The sequence below is a fragment of the Pelecanus crispus genome, chromosome 9 (assembly GCF_030463565.1).
Source record: "Pelecanus crispus isolate bPelCri1 chromosome 9, bPelCri1.pri, whole genome shotgun sequence".
NCBI lineage: Eukaryota > Metazoa > Chordata > Aves > Pelecaniformes > Pelecanidae > Pelecanus > Pelecanus crispus.
In genome coordinates, this window is record NC_134651.1 from 28,063,478 (window position 1) to 28,077,296 (window position 13,819).

The 13,819-nt window shown below is 38.9% G+C and overlaps 1 protein-coding gene across 13 annotated transcripts in view; it reads right to left on the reverse strand.

The window, feature by feature from the left end:
- GIGYF2 (GRB10 interacting GYF protein 2) overlaps nucleotides 1–13,819 on the reverse strand; it is a 79,342-nt gene that overhangs the window by 18,514 nt on the left and 47,009 nt on the right. For 9 of the 13 annotated variants that reach the window (XM_075716392.1, XM_075716391.1, XM_075716403.1 and 6 more), the window contains 6 exons: nucleotides 9,328–9,507; nucleotides 2,645–2,862; nucleotides 2,394–2,556; nucleotides 2,107–2,307; nucleotides 1,400–1,590; nucleotides 515–674 (listed from right to left, as the gene is read on the reverse strand). In XM_075716392.1, the coding sequence (XP_075572507.1) occupies nucleotides 515–674; nucleotides 1,400–1,590; nucleotides 2,107–2,307; nucleotides 2,394–2,556; nucleotides 2,645–2,862; nucleotides 9,328–9,507 (1,113 nt within the window). The remainder of the gene's footprint in view (nucleotides 1–514; nucleotides 675–1,399; nucleotides 1,591–2,106; nucleotides 2,308–2,393; nucleotides 2,557–2,644; nucleotides 2,863–9,327; nucleotides 9,508–13,819) is intronic. The other 4 variants (XM_075716394.1, XM_075716400.1, XM_075716393.1 and 1 more) reach the window with 2 other exon arrangements.

A 13,819-nucleotide genomic window follows, 5' to 3' on the forward strand; every position in this document is an offset into this window, starting at 1 on the left:
AATAATGCACTGGCTGCAAGTACAATTTCAATTGAGATTATGGGTGAGCACTGGCTTGTGAAAACTTGTTGTCTCTTTGCTCTAGATTCTAAACAAGTTACCCATCCCTGAATACTCAATGTCTTCAGGCTGAGACTAGAAAACTGATTTCAAGGTTTCTCATGGATTCAACAAGCTACTGAATGGTCACATTCTTGTTTTGTTTCCACTATTGTTTGGAAATCTGAGTAACTACTGACATGAAAACCAGGTTTTAGTCTAACCTCAGTTTACAGGAACATGAAGTGATGGCAAACCTTAGCCATGATAAAATACAATTCTGGACATTAGCCATGCTAAGCTGATGGGGGCAGTGATGGGTAGAAGGGTCCATTTTCAAAACCTAATTCTAGAATGGTAAATTCCCTGTGTTGCTTTTGTAAAAACAGGCATCAGTATCTGTTGGCAGTAATTTTGTGATGAAGTCTAACTGTTCTGTGAAACAAAAGAGGAAGTGTAAAGGGCACAGACCTACCCTGAATTTCTCCTTGTGGATCTTTGTAGTACCACTTCTGCATGGCTTCATGGAACAATGGCATAGAGGAACCCTTTGCTCTGTGCTCTTGAATTTTTGCTGCTAGTCTTTCATCATCAAGGGCACTGTCCTGCAGGTATGCCACCATTTTCTCTGCTTGCTGTAGGAGACATTAAAACCAGCAAGGAATACAAGAGTTAGATGTGTGCTTACAGATTTGATAATGAACGTACCAAATACAACCACCTTGTACTACCCAGTGCTCAAGAGTGTACCAGGAATTACAGGCAACTCAAGGACTGGTGTAACAGCACCACAAACCCTGAGCTCAGTCTACCACCTTGTCAGAATCCTGAATAAGCATGGATCACCTGCTTAAGTAAAACTTTAAAGCAACTTGCCAAGGTCCCACACAGTATCATGGTGAAAAATAAAACAGGTATGGGAGCACTAGCATGAAAAATGCTCTAGATCCCAGCTAAACTTTCATGAACAGAGTCTGTGCTTCGTTTATGTTTTGGGTTGGGGTTTTTGGGGTTTGTTTTTTTTTTTGGGGGGGGGGGGGGGGGGGTGTTAAACATATCGGGCATACTGTTTTATGGTTTCTCAAGGCAAATGGTAAGGCTACTTGATAGTGGTCATAAGCACTAGGATCTCTAGCTCTTTAACACTGGGTATAGTACTCCTCTTATTCAGAAAAATACTACATAGGCTTGAATTATTCTCCAAAAAAATAGTGGAGGGAAGAAAAGTAACTTTCAGTATACACTGTGCAGTGTGAAGTTTCAGATGGATTTCTATTTTTATGGGCTTCAAATATTTTTTGCGTTCCACATTCTTCCAGTCTCACGATTGTCAACAACAAAGGAATTTGAAAAATTTTACCTGCTCTAGGTGTTTGAGGCCTTCTTCATCATCTGGGTCAGTGGGAATGTTGCCCATGCCTGGAGCAGCTGTGACAGATGTCTGAACTGACCGCAGAGCAGGATTTGAATTGGAAACAGGAGGAGAAAGATGAGCAGGAGAAGCTGTCTCCGCAGAAATCTGTGGCAAAGGCTGAGCAACAGAAGCCAAATCTAAAGAAAAATGTTAAAATTAGGTCATTATCTTTAACATAAATGAAAATGACTTTTAAGAACTTACTGTAGAAAACATTCTACTGCTCAAAATTAGTATCAAAGCAAAAGTATTTTCAGATCTTCCTGTATGTATGACTGCATATTGGTATTGTTAACAGCACAGACACCCAAACTAACTTCAAGGAACAAACAGTTTAGTTCTAACAGTGCAGAACTCAGCACATTTCAGCATATCCTGTTCCCTGGCCACTTACATTTGTCCAGACTGATCTGCTCTACCACAATGAGGCACATCCACAACTAGCTCATATTTCTCTAGACCGTGTCGTAATGTGAAGTACCAGTGCACTGTAAGCGTTTGAGAAGGCATATCCAAAAAATCCCGTGTTTATAGACCAGTTAATGAATTCTGGCTTTTCATCACCATAATTCAGTCCTTGCCTCTTAAAAGAGACCAAGACTAATCATAACAAGTAATGGAAACTTACTAAGTTTATCTATCAAGTTTATTACCTTCCCCTCTGTTGGACATTTTGGCTGGTGGTATATTCTCTGTTCGATTCTCTTTATCTTCTGTTTTTTCTGTTCTTTCTGGCACAGACTCTTCCTTCCTTTCAAAAAGGCTTGTCTGCAGCGGGTCTGGAGGCTGGGATTTCGGTGGGGTATCTGACCTGGCAGCCGGTGAAGATGTTTGGACTGCTTCTTCCACTGCTTCTGTAACATTGCATGGTTCTACGTAACTGAATTAACAGAAATTCTACACTGCAGCATAGAACAGATGCATGAGAAGTCCCCCTTACCTGCCACTACTCTGTCTGTTTTCTCGCCCTCTTTCTTGGTGGTCTTTTCATGATCTTTGGCTTCTTCATTGTGGCTCCCTTCAGAGTCGGATCTCTCTTCCCCTTCCTCCACAGGTCGGAAGTCCATCTCCTGTTCCTCAGGGATTGGCTCCTTCTGCACCTTCTACAAAGTCAACATAATCATCCATAATCCACGTGACATAACAGGACATTTGCTCATAGCGAACAAAGGGCCCAAGACAGCTTTTCACCTTTAAAGACAGAAACGCTCCAGAGGAGTCAAATGTTCCCATTTCTTCTTCTGCATCTTCTAAGCACCACTCAGGGAGACTGTCCCTGTCGTCATCCATGCTGCCACTCCCACATCGTACTCGTCGATAGCCCCGTTCATCATCTCGCTCCCGGAAATCAAATTCAAACCTCCGCCGTCGCTCCATGTGTTCTCGCCAGCCTGCAGAACGAGGGCCGTCTAAGATGAGGGGAAAGTAACTTTACAAGACAGTCCCAGGGGGTAGTAGCTTACTTGGAAGGGTGAAGAGATGACAACAGTGACAGAAATTCAGAAAGCCCCTACAGGGTACAATACACCTATGAACAGGCATCTTAAAGGATAAGGGAAAGAAAAGGAGTATCTTACCATTAAGCGGGAGACTTTCAAATATTGTCCACTGTATATCCCCACATTATAAATTGTATTACGAGCATTACAAAACCACATAAGGCTAAGAAAGCTGGGCTACATAATCTAAAACATGCTGGAGCACCAAAATAAGACAAGTGACACTAGATGCTGATTGAATTTACCAGCCAGACTTAAATCTTTTTTGGCATCTTTATACATATAAGATTTTATATTTTCTTTTAGGCAATCTGCAAAAGTCACATCCTGAACAAACCACCCATGCTTTTTTCCTCTTGCCCTCAGAGACACTTCTGTGCATATACATGAAAAATAGACTGATGACTGTTCAAACACCTTTGAAAGGACTGTTAAATCTCTTGAACAGTAATTTTTTTAGCCATGGAATACCAAAACTTGGAATGATAATAAGAAAAGAGGGAAAACTTTCCAAATTCAAGTATAAATTTGATTTCACTTTTCTTTCTAATTTAAGAAAAGAGGGAAAACTTTCCAAATTCAAGTATAAATTTGATTTCACTTTTCTTTCTAATTTAAGAAAAGAGGGAAAACTTTCCAAATTCAAGTATAAATTTGATTTCACTTTTCTTTCTAATTTAAGAAAAGAGGGAAAACTTTCCAAATTCAAGTATAAATTTGATTTCACTTTTCTTTCTAATTTATTTAGAAGACATCTTCATTCAGCCAAGCTTAAAATCCTCTGACTGCAATAATGCTATTTAAACTGTAAAGAACTTACTGCTAAGGAAAACAAATTGGAAGTGAAAGGATTGTAAACAGCTTTCCAGCCAACAGGAGCTATCTTTACCAAAAAGGTGCAAAGCAAAAATGAAAGCACCTTAGTTTAGTGCTACTAGTGGACTGTGCTCTCTTCTGGAAAAAAAAACAAAACAAAAAAACTATTTTGTTGCTCAGAATTTGTGCAATCAGTGCAGTCTGTTTATCAAATGGCTACCAAAAAAAAAAAAAAACCACAGTAAAGAGAAGAAATGTCCTCTGTTCCATTTGCTTCATATGAATGAGGAGTGTTTCCACATCAACCCTAATACCCTAAGTATTAATATTAACCATACAAAAATCCCCCTTTGTCTCAAATACAGGAAATGTAAAACAAACTCCTTCTAGAAACACTATGAACTCTAAGATTATATTTTATCAAGGAAACACAAGAAGTTAAGACTTTAACAAGGCCTTCACTATACCATATGTGCTTAATTGCAAATAATTCCACTGTATAACTTAATCTATGCTTCTAGTTATGCCTTGGAAACAAATAAATAACATTTTTGGTATGCAAAACTGTCAAATCAATGTTCTGAGGCAACCTTTTTAATGTCATTAAGATATAAGACACAGTAAGCTTGCACTTATCCCGTCTTTTCTGCCTGCTTTAAAGTAGATCTTAACATCTTAGGCCTGTTATGTCAACCTCTTGCTCATCAATAACTTCTCAAAAAATGTGTAAGCAAATACAAAGTCTCACTGAAGATGCACTAATGGAGTAAGTACTCCAGAGAGCTCAAGTACACTTCTGGACACTTTTAAGACTCAGCTGGACAGGGTGCTGGGCCATCTTGTCTAGGACTGCTTTTGCCAAGAAAGGTTGGATCAGATGTTCCTTGAGGTCCCTTCCAACCTGGTATTCTACGATTGTATGAAATAATAACCATTTCATGCATCCTCTTCAGAAGAGGATGCCTGCATCATGCCCCGTGCCATCTCTGCCCACAACGCCCTGGCCTCCAACTTAGTGCAAACTCAGGGGGTGCAGGTTTCTAAGGGCCTTCTTTTCAAGCAAGTCATACATATGAACATCTCATTGAAATGCTGCTCAATTTTAAAAGAACAAAAGCATCTCTGGGAGCAACCAGCAACTAAGCAGGACGACACAGTCTACCTGAAAGAAAAGGCCTGACACTGAAATTGCACTGACACGGCATCAGAAGCAGTGTTAAGTTTACTTCCCCCTTCCTCATCAGAAATATCAACACATCAAAACCAGGACTTCCTTTGGAATTGGAGGGCTTTTTCCAAGGTTTAAGCGTGAGAAGTTGCTGACAACCATACTGCATTTCTGATTAAAACCATGGGCAGACATCTCCTCAGTCCAACCAGCAATGTCCATGTCAGGTTTCCCAATATGTGGAAAAACAGAGCTATGGCCTGAACCTGGCAATGTCATTATCACACAAACAGATTAATATCTGTCTGTCTGCTATCCTGGGGCTCACAAATAGCTGAACATCTCTTCTTCAGCTCTCTTTTGTATAGAAGAGAAAAGTTTGGTATTAAGAATTTTCTATACATCTGTAAATGGTCCATCTTGAGACCATGCATTGAGAAGAGTCTCAATTGTTTTTACACTGTTCACATCCCTACACCAGGAGCACAGGCTCTTCATAGTAGGACCCAGAAACATGTTTTTTGAAAGTGACTTCTAGGCATTTTGTTAATTACAGGTATCTTCAAAGTTCAAATTAAGAACTTAAAAGACATTTTGTTTACCGTATGGTCTTTAGATTTAGTCACATAATCTCCTTTTATAGCCCACACATTTTCAGAGCTAGGTGGACAGGTAAAAAGAAGAGGTAGGTGGAGCAGCCATATCCCCTTCTTTCTTTACAAGTTTCTTAACAAAAGTTTATAAAAGCCTAGTTAGAATACAGTGAGCAACTTGGGTGTGAAATACAGGGCTGCCAACCATTAAAGCAAGCCAAAAGTAAAGACAACTCTTAAATTCTTACCTAAAGTTTTTTAACCAACAGTTAGGACACAAACATAGCTTTAAAATCATTCCTGTAGTATCATTAGGCACCAGTTATATGATCAAGATTCCAAGTTAAAAGAAACAATTTTAAGCTAAATTTACCCCTTGCAATTTATTGTGACATTATAGGTGAAAGAAAGGACTACTGGCTGCTTCAGGAAATCCAAGTACACTTCAGTCTCAATTATTAATAGCTACTTCTCTGTTAAAAGTTATATTCTCTAATTCAGAAAACAAATTTCCAATGAACAATACTAAACTAAACAATACTAAATACTAAACAAAAGACAAAGACATAGCACACATATTACTTTTTTGGCATATATTGTGTATGAACCTAATGTTTATTTTGATCCATTTTAGAGCAAGATTCTCGAATGTACTTTAGCTGCTTTAAGATATTCAAGAAGCACAATGCCCAAAACATAAGAAATCTACTTGGCTCACAACAGTTGATTCTGAAAATGGAGTGAACCAAGATGAATTTGAAAAACCTTTCAAAAAAACCAGCAACCAAAAAATCTTTATATGAGATTATAGACTAAGGCCTCTCTAAAATGCATTTCAGGAAAAAGATCTTAATAGAGCTGCTTAACTGAAGACACAAAATTGTATCAGAGAGAAATTTTAGGCAAGAAGAGATGATTCTTATTCCTTAAGGATGACTTGGTAACAAAAAACAAACCCCAAAACATCTATAAATCATTCACTAGTTTTGAGACCAAAAAAGGTTTGTATATGTATCTGATAAAATGGACTTGCTCTGCAAATTTAAAGGGCAATCATTGTATGAATGCAAGAATGGGAACAGCAGAAAGAAGGGGCTTTTTAGGTAAGCAGTCATTAAATCATTAAAAAAGATGACAAAAAAAAAATTAAAAAAAAATCTAGAGAACTTTGAAGCAGCCAGTGAATTTAAATGTACAGTCAAATTCTTCTTACAGATAGTTAACCCAGTCTAAAGATCATATTTCACATCTACAATAGCAGTGGTACCACATTTACCCAGAACAACTAGCAGAACAACTTTTCTGTTGTATAAGCCAAGGAAGGATGTCTTCTCATCAGACTTCTAGTCCTAGTGCACGGACAGTAGTAGAAAAAGGTAGAAAACCCCATAAACTCTGACTGGAAAAGCCTGGTGATGCAATCCAGACAGTTTTCAAGCTGCAAAAACACACAAGTTTACATCCTTCTGAATTAAGTAGTAGAAGGAAAAAAGCATTAGGCTTGTCTATTTTAAGGAGAAGTCTAATTTGCTTCTTCACTTTACTACCAATACTCAGAAGATCCCTCACTTCATATGAGGCATAGCCATGTGAGAGAAGAGTTTAAAGACAGCACGGACACATGACAGATCCCTTCAACTATATCAAGGAAGTTAACTTTAGCTACAGTACATTAGCTTTAACTTTAGCTACAGACCACAGAATCTGGGAAACTATACTTAGGGGCACAAGACCGCTTCAGCAAAAGCGGTCCATCCTCTTGATCCTTTGTGCCTATTAAAAAAAAAGCACAAAATGAGTAGATTTAGGTCAGCCATCCTGCAGTAAACACAGCTGAAGGAGCAAGAGGAATTCAAAAGCTGGAAAAACAATGGTCTGTGGGAATCAAAATATTCTTTGCTTAACAACAGAAGATAAGCTCGAGCCTGACAACTGCTACATTCTTCTAAACTGTTCTCACCCAAAAGAAAAGAAAAAACCCAAACCAAGCAGCATACAATCTAGTAGGGAGTAAGCAGAACCAAGTCAAAGGAAGGTCCAGCTAAACAAATGATGACAGTACTCTGAAGACGTGTCTATTTTTAGCAGGACACATGATTAGTACTATTACCTAACAGCAGAATAAATACAAAGAAGCAGTTTAAGCTATTTGAGTTAAACTAATTGTTTAAAGCAAGAATGTGATTAAAACCATTTTGATGGTCCTGTGGCTACTACTAACAGGAAAATTCAAATACAGCTCTGACCAAAGCTGAGAGACTAGTACAATACAGCTGTCAAGTCAGTCTATCTGAAAATTAGCAACTTCTCTGCAGATTCACAGAATTCTTAGAACAGGCTTTATTATACCTGCTAACTTCACTTACAGGTTAGTTTTAAGTTAGTTGTCCACTACAGCAAAAATTCAAGCAAGCAGTAATATTTCCTATGATGGAAAAAAGACTAATTTTCAAAACCTTCCTCAGAATATCTTCCAAAGAAGTTCAAGACATTGAATGAACTTCTGAACTTCGAGGTCTATGCTTCCTTTTAAGCTAAAGCATGCAGGCTTGTACTTGCAAAACACTCCACTCCTGAGTATCATGCTGCATCTGATCATCATGAGGTACAATCATAGATTGCCTGATGTCATCTGAACTACATAACAAAGCAGCAGTGTTTAATGAACAGTCATGACCAAACATTGGGGAAAAGAAAATGACATTCTTCAAAATTTGCCCTTTAGCTCTGCTCTAAATAGAAAACATCTGATAATAAATCTAGCCTTGGGCTCACTGCTAAATTTTAGTACAAGCTAGCCGTTGTTTGAGGGCAGAGTAATGCATAGCTGTGGAGAGCGTTACTAACGGAGGTAATGGTTGCTCACAACCATTATAGTACTGAAAATCCTTTGGGATGTTGAAAAGGGTGATAGACCCATTGTAAGAGCAAGTGTGACTTTTTTGGATTGAAGAAAAGAAGTTGTCCACCTCAGCCCCAAAAATGCCCCATTGCTTCCTTTGCCTCCCTATGAGGATGTAACAGAAGAGCTGCAATCCTCCCTTGCTTCCCCAGAAGCCTTCCGCAGCCAAAAGATACCCAAAACCAAGATCCCACAACAGGTATGACTGGCTAACAAGATCTTTTCAAAGTAGGAGGAGGAAAAAAAAAAGTTTCAGCCATACTACTCAAATACCAAGCTCCGTTTTGTATTTCTCCTGCAACTCTAGCAATGCAATGCTGGAAAGCAAATGAACCAGACTGAATTTGTCAGGTCAGGGAAGGGGAGGATGACACCAAACAGATGCCTGAAATTTAGTGAGACTAGACATCCTATACCTAACTACAAGATGCATAGAGCAACATATGTTGAGATTTGGCATTGCAAACACACTTGGAAAACCAGAAAGAGGCCAACAACCTGAATGCTTTATTGTCAGCATCACTCCACAGCCTTAGATATGCTACCTAATGTGGGTAACTTCTCTCCCCTCAGCACCACAGCCACAGAGAAACAGTACTATTTAAACACCCCCTGATTTTACCAGGCACATACACACCTGGAGCACAACACAGGCAAGCACACACCTGGAAAATATTGTTCCCTTAAATATGTTAGGGTATTGAAGACATTAAAAAGAAACAAAAAGGCACATAATTTTATGCCCCATGTATGTCAAAACAGTATTTAATGACCAAAACCGCATGAACCTTACCTATTTTTGTCCCAAACCATATGCCACCTCCCTTTCCTCTGCTTTCCCCATGCCCTGATTTCCCTATAACTATGGCTGCATTTTTCTCCAGACCTCCTCTCACCTGGACTGTGAGGGCGCCACCTCTCACCATCCCTCCGTGACCCTGCCAGTCGCCAGCCTCCATCATCATCTTCCCCATTTTGTTCCTCCCTGAAGATGCGCCAGTTCTCGCTCTCAGAGCGTATAAACTCATGCTTCCTCCCCGTTGTTGCTGTCCCACCTTCCTCAAAGTTTGGTCTCACTGCAAAGAAAACACACGCCAGTGAACATGCATCCTGTCTTTGGGAACCTAGAAACAAAAGGGTTGAAATGTTGCTCCCTTAGAGAAAAAAATGGACCAGAAGTAAGTGGTGATAGGAACCTAGGAGAGGAATGGAAGTTCATGGAAGGAAACACATGACAGACAGATTTAGGAAATCCCTCCACATCCCTACATACCTTGGGATGGAAAGACTGGGGGGGGGGGGGGGGGGGGGGGGTGGTGGTGAGACATGACACACACCCAAACAGGAGAAAGCAAAGCATACAAGAAATTACAACATGGATAGGAAAGACAGATGAGGAAAAGACGACAGTCTAAGAGGCACAGGGAAGCATAAAAGGAAAGAAGCCCAAATGTGCAGAGAGAAAGAATAAACTGCTGCATCATGACAAGTCTCATGCTAAAGAAAATGGGAATACAGTAAACCATAAACATTACACACATTTTATATAAACCAAATATATTTTCTACTTCTGTAACAAAAAGAATATGAGTTCTATACATTTAATCCAATACGATGTACAGCATTCTTGCAATGTTTTAGGAAAGACTGAATATTTAAAGTAGGATTAAGGATTAAACAAGAAAAACATAGTAGTGTTAACATTATCCTGTGAATCCATCTTCTGGAGAGCCAAGGTCAGCATATTAAGAGTCAGAAGCAACTATGCTCAAGCTCAAGGACAAGTCTACCAGAAGTTTAGGAGATAGGATAGTCTCTTAGTTCCTAATTTACATCACATTATATTTAAAATAAAACATAAAACAAAGTACTTAATGAAGAGCAACAGTGTCACAAAAGGATGATGCAAATATTTTTATAAAAAGAATCCACATTATACACCAGTAACTCAGGCTAGACATACATGCTGCTTTCACTGTTGACATCCTGACAAGGATACACCACCACTGAAATAAATGCTAGTACTTGCTTCAGGACTTCTGGATTTTGTACTTCTTTAAATATGTTTAGCTGTGTAGCACCAGAATTCTCACAGAAACCATGGTGATGCCACTTCTTCACTGATACTATTAACCAGTGTTAACCCCAAATTGTGTGGTTATCTATTAAAAAAAAAAAAAAAAAGTATTCAAGTACCAGAGAAAGGTACACTTAATTTTCCTTCTTAGAGTTGTAAAATCAAAAAATGTAAGATGATATTTGGTGAAGATTGTATAGTATGCCTGCTTGCTCAGACAGGAATAACAAAAGAAAGCATGACTATGCGCCAAGATTCCTTGGGTAGAAAGGGACGTTTTTAAAAATTTGGTTTAGGAAGGACAGGAGATTGCATTCCCCTGTCTTCGCATCATGCAGCTTTTTCAGGCAATGAAACAATGAGGAAACAGAGTACCTGAAATGGCATATCAAGCCTCCACTTAGAACTTGGAAATTCTTCCTACATACAGATACTGCACTCTAGAGACAGGAAACACACACTGTCTTTGGACTTTGCCTATATCTTGGAGAAAAAAACAACATTCCTTCTCCACCCTCTCAAAACACTGGAAGAAAAAAACCCTTTTTCTCCAGCTCAAAGTTTTCCACTGTATATTGTTTTAGGGAGGGGCTATAGTGAGAGAGTACAGGTGGGATTCAATCCAGAGTACAAAATCCAAGATGTTCCCAGTTTCCCATGCTCCAGGTTCACATGAAATCCTTTTACCACTGTCACAGGAACAAGTTTCTACAAGAATTTTCAAGATGGCAGGGCCCTTTACCTATCAAGTAGACAGGAGAGGCAGGAAACACCCCAATGTTTCACACACAAGAGTTCTTCCACCCTGATGACTACTTGATTGACTACAAGTGACTACTTGAGGCCCACAGAAAGGTAACTGGTATACCTTCCTCCTATATTGTTTCTATATAAAGAGCTAAGGCACATTGGCTAATTTAAAGTACATCATCAGTATCAACAAGCAACCTCAGCTATGAAGCCTAATATAACAGTTACACATTTACTTCATTGAAGGGGACATCTGGCTAAAGACCACTCCTGTACTTGCTGGGCTTTGAGAACAAAAATTTTAAAACAGTGTATTTTGGGAAGTCTCTGGTGATACTGGCTCCAAATAAAACAAAATTACTGGAGGCACTCAACTCCCTTCATTTGGTAGGTGCAATGTTGGCAAATTTACTAATCTGGAATGGATAAATCTTTGCAGATGAAGGTCAACCACATTCTGCTTTCCCATGCTTCACAGAAAATAAAGGCAAGAAGCTAGAGGTAAATCTAAGCCTAGGAAATACAAGGTTTTTTTTTTTTTTTAGATCTCTGAAAAATGTCACGTAGCAGAACGTAACAGGAAATGCAGGGAAGCCTCTCAGTATTGCTCCTTGGACAGGCTTTGCATAGTAGAAAACTAGGAGACAGAGCTACAGAGCCAAGTCAGCTGAAAGTAAAACACAGAGATAGTTTCCCAGGAGAGAGCTGCAATCCAACAGACCAGATGAGCCTAAGACCCAGACAATGAAGAATATGCCTCATTCTTTCTGAAATTATTTTTAAAATGCTACAAGAAAGAAGAAATATGTATTTTTTATTCTGCAGCACAAGACACTCGTTTTTCCTCACTAAAACAGTTACAGACAGAAAAAAGTTACTCAATTTGCTATTTTTGAGACTAGAAAAATATTATTTTTAGAGACATATCTATTCTTTTCATCAAAATTCACAGCTATTACCTGACACTCATTCAGTAACATCAATTCAGGAGATTTTAGACTCTACCAATTAAGAAAAAAGATGTTATTTCTTTCCTTTGTTATTAAGTTCAGTTAAGATTCTGGAGACTACTCTTTAACACTGGCAAGCTATCAGCTCTCAGGCTCTGTTCTGTTCTTCCAAAAACATTTGGGGAAAAAAAAAAGTTACCTAAAGAATATTGTGAAGTCTACTTTGCCACTGAATATCCTTTGTTCTTAGCCCCTCTGCAGACATATACATGCTATAGGCATACCCAAGGTAACTCAGGTTTTCTTAGTCCTTAAGACAGCTGGTTTTGCTCCCAAGAACTGAACTACTGAAGTCAGGTTTTGCATTCTGAACTTGCAGAAAATGGCATCCCCTTTTGCTGCTTTGGGGTTCAAAACACACATCTCTACAGAGATTACAAAACAACAACTGCTGTTTGCCAAGATCAGACACAAGTGGGATCCTGCCCCTCCTCTGATTTTAAGTTTTACAGCATTAGAAATCTAAGAAACAAGAAAATCATTTAATATAAGGGGCCAGTATTATACTCATCTGAGGACAGTACCACCTGTGATTCTGAAACCTTTCTAAACACAGCAGCACTCCAGTGTGACACATCAGATGACTGTTCTGATACCACACTTCAGTGGAATTAAGAGAGAAAATGCAGTATATCATGACACAGTTAAGTCTTCTGGTAATAGGACACCATAGCAAGCAATATTCAAAAGACAGCAAGGTATGTGTCAAAACAGATCTGGCCTTAGATGATCCTGAACATTAGACAGACCAGCCAAGAAACTAGTTCTTTACAAATACAAACTGGTCACCAGTTAAGGATCAGAAAAATCAAGCTACCCAAGTGACAGAAAGACTATGACAAAACTGTATACAGGAATATTCCTACAGCTTACATCTAATTCATAACTTCCAAAGTCCTAGCATATTGTCTTTGCAAACTGTCCCTAGATTTGAGAACACTCATTTCAGCTGAAATTACTTAAGTCAGAGAGTCAGTATTTGGCAATGTTTTAAGGATGAAAAAAACTAAAATGCAATCTATGGTTTTGCCTTGGCCTAATTGACTGGACTTCCTGAAGAGAAGGAGCAGTAAAAGGGCACCTCTGTTCAAGTCTGTCACAAAGCCAGCAATGGTGTTTACAGAAAATTTCAGATAGAGCCTAGTGGTATCCAGCCAAAAAAGCCTACAGCTGTGCAACACTGAGTTGAAAGGAGACTAACTGCAAAGAACAAGACTGGGATTCCGGGACATAGCCCCATGGCAACACGTTTATCAAGAGGACTTACTAACAGAATGGCAAGTAACTTCTGTTCTCCATGCTGTCAGTCCATGTTTCCTATGACATGCTCACTGTTTGGAGAGAAATAAACAGGAAATTGATGACTGACAGCAATACTGTTTCTTCTGAAGAGGGGAAAAACTAGGAAAGCATTAAGTGCTTTGACTTGCTCTCTTCTTTCTGCTGCATGTGACACTTCAAGAGGATAAAAAGAAAAACCTTTGCAGCTAGTGTTTTTAAAGGAATTCAAATAACTTTGCCTAGATGTGTAATTTTGTAGCTTATTTTACA